General features: G+C 42.8%; 2 protein-coding genes across 2 annotated transcripts; both read right to left on the bottom strand.

Annotated features, from left to right (window-relative positions):
- Nucleotides 1–958: 958 nt before the first annotated feature.
- LOC135493621 (uncharacterized) lies at nt 959–4,757 on the bottom strand. Its single transcript, XM_064781094.1, has 4 exons — nt 4,602–4,757; nt 3,010–4,326; nt 1,631–1,738; nt 959–1,381 (listed from the first exon to the last, which is right to left on the bottom strand). The coding sequence occupies exons 1-4, from the start codon at nt 4,755–4,757 to the stop codon at nt 959–961; spliced, it is 2,004 nt and encodes a 667-aa protein (XP_064637164.1).
- Nucleotides 4,758–4,888: 131 nt separating this feature from the next.
- LOC135493620 (uncharacterized) lies at nt 4,889–5,704 on the bottom strand. Its single transcript, XM_064781093.1, has one exon. The coding sequence runs from the start codon at nt 5,702–5,704 to the stop codon at nt 4,889–4,891; it is 816 nt and encodes a 271-aa protein (XP_064637163.1).
- Between the last annotated feature and the right edge of the window lie 3,556 nt (nt 5,705–9,260).

Raw genomic sequence — 9,260 nt, 5'->3', positions numbered from 1 at the left:
ATTTTTTTCTTGCAACATTTTTTTTCGTCAACAATTTTTTCGTCCAACAACGAGCGCCACCTGTGAACAACTAATTGAACTATATCCCCTCGAGACGAGGTTTAGCTACGGGGTACTTCTGACATGTTTCTTTACACGAATATCTTACGCACGTGGTTGTCACTCGTCATGAATGTGTCAGTGTCAGATTTTTACCGTCACTAAATTACATAAGTTAAACCCCTACAATCATGACAAACAATTTAAATTTTAAACCAACCAATACGAACGAACGAACGATCAGAATTCCCGACCTGCTATGAGTATGAAGTACCCCAGCTTAACCTTGTTCCTGCGCGCGAGTTCTATTAGCAGTTCATAGGTGGCGCTCGTTGTTGAACGGAAAAAATGTTGAACGAAAAAAATGTTGCCAAGAAAAAATCTTGAACGAAAATAAATGTTGCAGTAAAATTTTGTCAAGATTTTTTTTTTAAATTGCGTGGAAAATATTTTTAAGAGAAGAAAAAAATGTAAACGAATTTTTCGAAGTATCACGAAAAAAAATTTGTTGGCTTGTTTTTTCAAAATGTTGACATGAGCCTAAAAATTTTTATCTTTTTTAAAAGATTGTCGGGTATATTTTTGAAAGTTTAAATAGTATTTCTTCCCTGTTGCCAAGAAATTTGTAGTTGCTTATATTTTTTCAGGGTTGAAATATTTCCGCTTTGGCGTGCCATACATATGTGCTGCAAATGTGTTTCTGGAATTTGCAGAATTGTGAACTTATTGTGCCACAGTTAGTGCTGACTTAGTTTTCGACGATTATATAACATTGAGGAAGTTGGTGCAAGTAGTGATGATTATCCTGCTAATTGACGAAAGCATAAAATCATGAATCATGAAATTGTAAAGTGTTTATGAGTATATTAAAACTTGAAAACACAGAACCTGTTTGACTCTTGTGCATGTAGGATTGTTATTATGCCTGTGGGTCGTCTTCGCTGACCAATTGCATGGCCTCTTCCAATTTGGACTGGATTGGTGCTGCTGCTTGCGCTGGTGTTGGTAGGTTGTTTTCGACTGCTGGTGTTGTGGACTTGTTTTCGACAGGTGGCTTGTTTTGGGCCGCTGGTGTTGTAGACTTGTTTTCGACAGAAAGCTTGTTTTCGGCTGCTGGTGTTGTGGTCTTGTCACATTTTCCGACAGGTTTTGAAGAAGTAGTGTCAGCTCCTGGGGCGAGTGGGAAGTACGTGTCACTCTTCTGTGGTGACTGGCTAAGAGCGAGCACAAGTGATTTGTTCAAGATGGTATCGTCAAGATCTGAGTTCCAAATGCTTGCAGCGGAAGTGGATGGAGTCGCGATGGTGGGATCAAGTTTCATTTTTTTGCGGTGACACAGCGACTGGTGAGTGGGAAGGCAGCATTTTGGTTTTGAAGGGAGATGCGTAGGGAGAGAGACTTGAGGATGACTTTCGGTATGGCATGGAAGTCATCTTGGTCGGAGAGATTTAGGGTGATGAAGTAGTGGAAGATCAAGAGGTGTAGGTGTGGTGCGTGTTATTGCCTCTCTTAATGTTGTTTGCATAGTCTATCAAAGACTGAAAAGCGTCATCCATATTAACCCTTGCTTGCTGCCAGTTGAATGATTTACACTTGGATGTGCGACAATTCTTTTACGCAGCTTCTGAATCTGATTGATGAGCGACTGTACGTGAGCATGGGGCGGCATCTTTTGATCGAATGCTTTTTGGCTTGACATCTGAAAGTAGAAATAATGTAGTGAATGAGCAGGGGGTATAGGGAATGTTTAGGATGTAGAATCAAGAAGGCACCTGCCGGCAGCCAATGGGTGAAACTTTGGGTTGTTGACGTGACCCTAGTGTTATTGAGGATATTTCTTCTTTATTGTTCTTTGTCGCTTTTTCTGTCAAGGAATCGAATAAAATGTGTTTTTCTAAAAATGGTTGTTGTTTCTTCCAAAAACTCTCAAATCAATTCTACATGGCCCGTGATGGGCCGAAGACAACTGGATCTCATCTCCTCTAAAATCAACAAGTCCAAAACTGGATTTTACCTTCAGTGAACCTCAAGCAGAGTCAAAATATGCCAATCTTAGTCTTAACCCGATGTAGATGAGATCCATTATACAATATTGTATAATGGATTTAATGGATATAATCAATTTTTGCTGTTGATTATTCTAAAAAGCCGATCTAGTGTCCTTCACTATGCTAGAGTCCTAACTCAACTGAACTATCAAATTAACTTCAAATTTCACGGTAGAAGTTGTCTGTACTGAGAACTCAGTCCAAATCGCATGTAGCCTGTACATGCTCTATTTTCACATCCTTGATTGAACACACTAGAATTAACCCTCCAGGGTCAAGAGAAATCACACTTCTCAACTTTGGCCAACGGTAGGCCTTTTGCATTGTGCATGAAATTTCACCCAAATAGGACTTTTTGAACATATTTAAACTTAAGTTTTTGAAAGTTTTAGACAATCCCAATTTGGAATTATATTCACCAAAAAAAACCCAAACTTTTTTCGCCTTGTCCTGTTTGAGAGAACTCAAACTGCACTTAAATCTTTGCCCTTCACAACATTTTAAACTCCTCCATAGAGTAATCCGCTGAATAGTTTTGCCCATTAAGACAGAATTGCACACTCACTTAATTCGAACATGACTGATACAATTTTGACAAGGCTTTTACCAAAGACAAATAATGTGTCCCTTTGGACCATTTTTTCCCACAAAATGGAAAATTTTCTCAGGATTTACTAGTAAAGTATAAGTTCACTCTAGTTTGAATCAAATGATTAATTATTCAGTCTTTACTACACAAGGGCCTTTCGGATATCATGATGCGCGCGCTTAGTTCGTGTCCTCGAGCAAGAGTCACACCATCACCAATATTCCGGGTTTTTTTCGAGTCTCTAACTTAGTCGTCCGGGAATTCGAGGGGGCACTATCGGTTGATTGGCCGCAGGATCTCGCCGACTGTAGTTTTCACCTTCGCTGCTCTTACCAATCCGTCACTTCCTGGGTAGGTTTCGACAACTTTGGCAAGTCTCCATTGTCCGTGAGGCAATTTTTCGTCTACCAGGATGCAAAGAGAGTCGTTCTGTAGATTTTTCGTCTCATACAGCCACTTTTTACGATTGTGAAGTAGCGGTAAAAGTTCGTTCTTCCAACGAGCCCAGAAATGCCGGAGCAGCTCTTGGACTCTCTGCCATCGCCGTCTCGGATTGATTCTCTGCTGTTCATCAACTGCAGACGGGGCCAGCTGACCTCCCAACTGACCGTGAAGGAAGTGGTTGGGAGTAAGTGGTAGATCATCGTTTGGATCGCTGCTAGGTGGCGTCAGAGGCCTTGAGTTAATTTGACCTTCTGCTTCAACAACGAACGTATGAAATTCTTCATCATTGATGTCTGCCCGGCTGATGATAGTCTTCAGAGCTCTTTTGGCCGCTTTCACCATGATTTCGAAAACGCCTCCATAATGTGGAGTAGCCGGTGGGTTAAAGTGCCATTTTAACCCCTTGTTCTGGTAAGCAATCGTCGTCTGCACCTTGTTCCAATCCACAGCAAACTCTCGAAGTTTCCTCTCACCGGCTATGAAGTTGGAACCATTGTCTGTTAGGACATCTTCTGGTACTGATCTCCTACTTGTCATCCGGGAGAATGCCATCAAAAACCCATCTGTGTCCATTGAGTAGACTGGTTCGAGATGAATCGCTCCGGTTTGAAGGCAAGTAAATACTGCGAGGTATCTTTTCGTTTGTGTCTTTCCTCGGCCTTGTTTCGTGTAGTATGATCCGGCAAAATCTATTCCGCACTTCGAAAATGCTCTCAGGGGTGGTTGGAGTCTAAACTTGGGAATAGGCGCCATCTGTTGATTCTGAGGTTTGGCTTTCTTTAAAATGCATGTCGAACATTTTCTTCCCCCATCATTTACTGCCTCTCTATTTCTCAGGATCCAGTAGTTTTGCCTGATCTTGTGGATTGTTGCTTCTCTTTCTACTGGGTGGCCGATTTTATCGTGTGCTCTCTGAACCACTAATCTTGTCACGTCTCCTTTTCTGGGTAGAAATACTGGGTATTTTTCATCATCGTTCAAATATTCTACTTTCTCCAGGCGTGATCTCAGGCGTAGGAGTTGTCTTGTCTCATCAAAGAAGGGACTGAGTGAAGCAAGTGGACTGGATTTCTTGACTGTTTTAATCCCTGATGACATTGAATTTATCTCCTCTTGAAAATCTTCTTTTTGAGCTTGACGGACTAGACAGTCTTCTGCTTCTTTGAACTCTTCTGTGGTCAGCTCATCTGTCCAGGACTGGGCACCCTGGGGTAGAGGTTTCTCAGGATCCACTTTATGATTCTTCTTACAAATCCGATCCTTCGAGCCAGACGGTTCAAGTTACTCCGTCGACATGGGTGTAAACAGAAGTTTACATCTGGTCTCCTCGGAGGTTCTGGTACAATTGCAAAGGTTGAAGATTCCTCACATTCAGCATTCTCATCTGCAATCGGAATCTTCCGTTCAGGCCAATTGTCTTCTGCATCCTTGAGGAAGCTTGGCCCTTCTCACCATAGTTCGGATTCCATCAGATCTCGCACCATGGCTCTTCTGCTGGCTTTATCCGCGGGGTTCTTCTTTGTTGGAACGTGACGCCACTGATCTGCTGTGGTCTTTGTTTGGATTTCTCCCACGCGGTTAGCGACGTACGGCTTATATTTCTTTCCAGGCCTTGTAATCCAGAACAGCACATTCATTGAGTCTGTCCAATACGTGACTTGAAGTGGTTTTCCCTCCTTTCCACTTTCAAAGGCTCACTCTGCCTTTTCTGCTATTCTCGTCCCCACCACTTCTCCACAGAGCTCCAATTTGGCGATCACCAATCTGACTATGACACCATGGGTGTCTCTGTTCTTGAGTAGACTACAGCTGCAAAGGCGTCCTTGGATGCATCGCAAAACACGTGTAGCTCTGTTACCACATCTCTGTTCATTCCAATGTGTCTCTCGATTTTGATCCTTCTCAGGTGATGTAGGTCTTCCATCCAACCGTACCATTCTCTTACTATATCCTCGTCGATTGGGTCGTCCCATTCTTGGCTCCTGACCCAGGTTCTCTGGTAAATAATCCAAGCATGTATCCTGTACGGGTCCAATAATCCCAAGGGGTCAAAAAGCTTGGCCATGCATTTCAAGATTCCTCTCCTAGTGGCAGGGGCATCTTGTGGTCCCGGGGCTCTGGACTTGAACGTGAACTTGTCTTCTTCAGCCATCCAAATGACTCCTAGAACCTTCTGCTGAGTTGGAATCGCATCTTGTTGCCCCTCAATATTGACGCTTGGATTCACTGCTAGATTCTCTATGGCTACTCCCGCCAATACTTCCTGGTGACTTGACTGCAACTTCCTCATCATCATTCCGCTGTCGCTGTACATTTCCAACAATTCTTCAATCGTCTGTTTTCCTTCAGCTACGCTGCATCTGCTGTCAAGTGCGTCATCGACATACTGCGATTCTTCTACCGTTTCGGCTGCCTCAGGGTATCTGTCTTTGTGACTTTTGGCAATGTCTTTCACGACCGCGTTGGCTTTATAAGGTGAAGAACAGTCTCCAAAGATGGTCCTTTGGTACTCTAACACCTCTCCTGCCCAAACTATCCTGTAAAATCTACGACTCTGTGGCGCTAGACCAATTCTCAGGAACATTTCAGGTACATCTCCGGAGATGACAACTGGGAATCTTCTAAATCTTAAGAATACATCCATCAAATCATTTTGGAGTTTAGGTCCCGGCAAGAATATTGTCATTTAGACTAGTACCATCAAATTTTGCCGCGCAGTCCAAGACTATTCGAACCTTTGTGGTAGTCCTTGTCTCATCTCTCACTGGAAATACCGGAATGTAGAATCCCTCATCTGATACGTCATCAACTGGTCCGATTGGAAGTAAGTAACTCTTCTTTACTTGATCTTTAATGACGTCGTTGCACTTGCTATAAAAATCAGGATCCTTTCTCTTCAGGTTATTCTCCAACTTGTCTTGTCTTCTGGTAACGGCTCTCAGGTTGTTCGGCAATCTTGGTGTATCATATCGCCAGGGTGTGTCGACTTGGTATCGTCCTTCCACCATTTTCATAGATGTCGTCACCTTCTGTTCAGCCTGCTTCTCATCTGGTGTCATATTTGTTCCCCTTTCATCACTTTTATCGTGTCCTAGTCCTATTGCTTCCAACTCCCAAAGTTTCTGCACCATCTCTCTCAAGTTATCGTCTTTCTCTTCTGTACGAAAAGGTGAAGAAGTGAAGTTGATTTGGCTCCCCTCCTCGTAATGTGTTGCCTCTGTACGTGTTGTAGGCCCAATACAGGTCCATCCCAATGGCGTTAGTCTAGCAATCGGAATGTTCTCTCGGTTGGACTTGGCTCTGACTTCTTTTAACGACATGTGCACATAGGGGTATCTATTTCAAAGCAGGATCCCAACTCTCCTTTTCTTCTGATGTTTTGGGAAAGGTATCCCCTTTAGGTGTTCTCAGTCTGCTGAGGCTTCTTGCCAATTTACAACTGGTGCATTATCAATCAGGATCGGATGGCTCCAAACGCTCGGAATCTGTATCTTCTCTTCTTCCTCCGCTCCTTGTATGGTGAGGTTGTCTACTCGCATTGATTGGTAAGTTACCTCCCTGTCCCCAAATACTAATGACGTTTTCTTAACTTGTTCTTGAACTTCTAATTTTAGTTCGTGGACCAGATCTTCTAATACGTAACTTTCCGATGATCCATCATCCAACATGGCCACTGTTCTTACTGTTAATTCACCCTGGCTGATAAGGACTGGTACCGTCCTAAGTGATACGTAATGTCCCACATTTGAGTGATTCTGATCGGTTTTCTCTGTTTTTGCGGTCTGTGGTACTTGACCGGACTTTTCTTGGTTCCCCTCTGACCTAGATCTGTTCCCTTCTCTAACTCTGCTAGGCGTAGATCGGTCTCCATCCTTTCTCAGCAGATAATGGTGAGAGTAATAATAATAATAAAATACAGCATATTATAGTGCCATGTCCAAGCTCTAGGCTTGCTCCAGGGCACTATCCAGAGATTATAACATTTTAAAATGTCCATCGCGAAAATAAATTTAAAAAGATGAATATCTTAACAAGTAAAAAGTAAAAAGTGTCCAAGTAAAAGTATCCAAAAGAGTTATGGGTCAAAAGCTAATTTAAAAAGGTGGGTTTTCAAGGCACGCCTGAAAGATTTGGAGTCATTCATCACAACTATATCCTCGGGCAGAGAGTTCCACAAGTATGGTCCACTAAACTGAAATGACCGCTCTCCATTTTTGTCCTAGGAACAATTAATTTATGTTTAAATTCTGAGCGCAGTGGCCTAGTTGGCTGGTAACGATTGACTAGACCCGATAAATATGATGGTGCTGTTCTGTGAAGTGCGCGGAAAACATGTGATAAGACCTTGAATAAAATTCTATATTTGACCGGCAGCCAATGGTGTGTTTTTAGAACTGAGTGATGTGTTCATTTCGTTTGGTTCTGGTAATAATCCTGGCTGCCATGTTTTGAACCCGTTGGAGTCGGCGAATTGTGGTGTCAGGAAGACCATTCAACAATGCATTGCAATAATCCAGCCGTGATGTGACAAGTCCATGAATAAGAAACTTTGTTGCACTTGGAGTTACTGATTTGCGAATTCTGCCAATATTGTACATATAGTACGCTCTACTAACATTGTTCACGTGTTTTTCCATCGATAAGTGTCGATCGTAAACAACACCGAGATTTCTTACTGATTCGGCTGGACCAATAGACAATCCGTCAGTGTTTACATTCACGGCGATCGGGTCACCACGGGAAAATTTGGAAGTATACAGCATAACTTCAGTTTTATCACCCTTTAGTTTCAAAAGGTTGCTCTCCATCCACGTACCAATCTCACTAACGCACGCTTCAAGTCGCTGAATCTGAATGGTTTGACTCATCTCATTGTTCTTCTCCAGAAAAATGTACAGCTGCGTGTCGTCCGCATAGAAATGATAGTTAAGTCCATGTCATCTAATTTAATCTACCAAAGGCTTGGTGTACATTGTATATAGTTTTGGGCCGAGGGCCGACCCCTGAGGTACTCCGAACTGAAGTAATCTCTGACACGAAACTTCATCATCAATCTTGACAGACTGGTAGCGGTCGTTCAGATATGAGCTGAACCACTGGAGGGCTACACTCTTGATATTGAAATGCACACGTAACCGTTCCAAAAGGATATTATGATCAAGCGTGTCAAAGGCGGCTGAAAGGTCTAACATTACTAGAACAGCTGCATTTCCTTTGTTGAGGGCGTCAAGAATGTCCGACTGAACACGAAGCAGAGCAGTTTCCGTAGAATAGAACGGGCTGTAAGCACTTTGGTATTGCTCGCGTAGAGAGTTAGCTTGCAGGTGATTGTCCAATCTTTTGGCCACAACCTTTTCAAGAACTTTCGAAACAAAACTAAGATTAGATACGGGACGGTAGTTCTTTAGAGTGTCCTTATCTAAGCCTGCCTTTTTTTTAGCAATGGTCGAATATGTGCATATTTTATGTCCATGGGAACTACGGACATGGACTGATTTACAATTTTGGTGATTATGGGAACAAATTCATCAACTGAGTCCTTAAGAAGCCATGTTGGTAAAGGATCAAGGGCACATGACTTTGACGCACTGGACATGATGGTCTTTCTTATCTCCTCCTCTGTAGCTGGATTGAAGACTGAAAGTTCACTGCACAAGTTACAAGCAGGTGTTTCAGGAATGTTTGGCAGACGTTGCATTTCATTGCGGATCTTAACAATCTTTTCAGAGAAGAAAGCGTTAAATCTTTCAGCAAGTTCACTTTTTGAATCGTGTTCCGGTAGCACTGGCTTTTTCGAATCTCCCAGATGATGTTTCGCTACCTGGTTGATTTTCCGTTGGTTTCCATCGCACTGGGCGAGCTTATCTTTGAAATACGATCGTCTTGTATCCAGTAACATCATGTTAACTGAACGACACTGTGCTTGAAACATTTGGCGATGGACCTCGAGTTTAGTTCTTCTCCACAGTCTTTCGAGACGTCGGCGTTCCTGCTTTGCGTCACGTAATTCCTCGGTATACCATGGTGCGTTTGGACGCAGATGGATGGTCCTTTTACAAACTGGGGCATGGGAATTGATCAGCGTCTTAACACTCGATGTGTATGCTTCCACTAAATCATCTGAAGATCCCTTCTTCAAA

Source organism: Lineus longissimus, chromosome 9 (genome assembly GCF_910592395.1).
Source record: "Lineus longissimus chromosome 9, tnLinLong1.2, whole genome shotgun sequence".
In the NCBI taxonomy this organism is placed as follows: Eukaryota; Metazoa; Nemertea; class Pilidiophora; order Heteronemertea; family Lineidae; genus Lineus; species Lineus longissimus.
Note: the sequence above shows the minus strand (reverse complement) of the source record. Positions and strands in the feature narration are given on the sequence as shown.

Excerpts from the sequence above, each read along its gene's own strand:
- LOC135493620 (XM_064781093.1), bottom strand. The coding sequence starts at position 5,704 with ATGTTCCTGAGAATTGGTCTAGCGCCACAGAGTCGTAGATTTTACAGG.
- LOC135493621 (XM_064781094.1), bottom strand. The coding sequence starts at position 4,757 with ATGAATGTGCTGTTCTGGATTACAAGGCCTGGAAAGAAATATAAGCCG. Across the intron at positions 4,327-4,601 it reads AAGCCAGCAGAAGAGCCATG|GGTGCCCAGTCCTGGACAGA; the intron begins GTGCGAGATCTG and ends CCTCTACCCCAG. Across the intron at positions 1,382-1,630 it reads GAATTGTCGCACATCCAAGT|TCGCTGTGTCACCGCAAAAA; the intron begins GTAAATCATTCA and ends CCCACTCACCAG.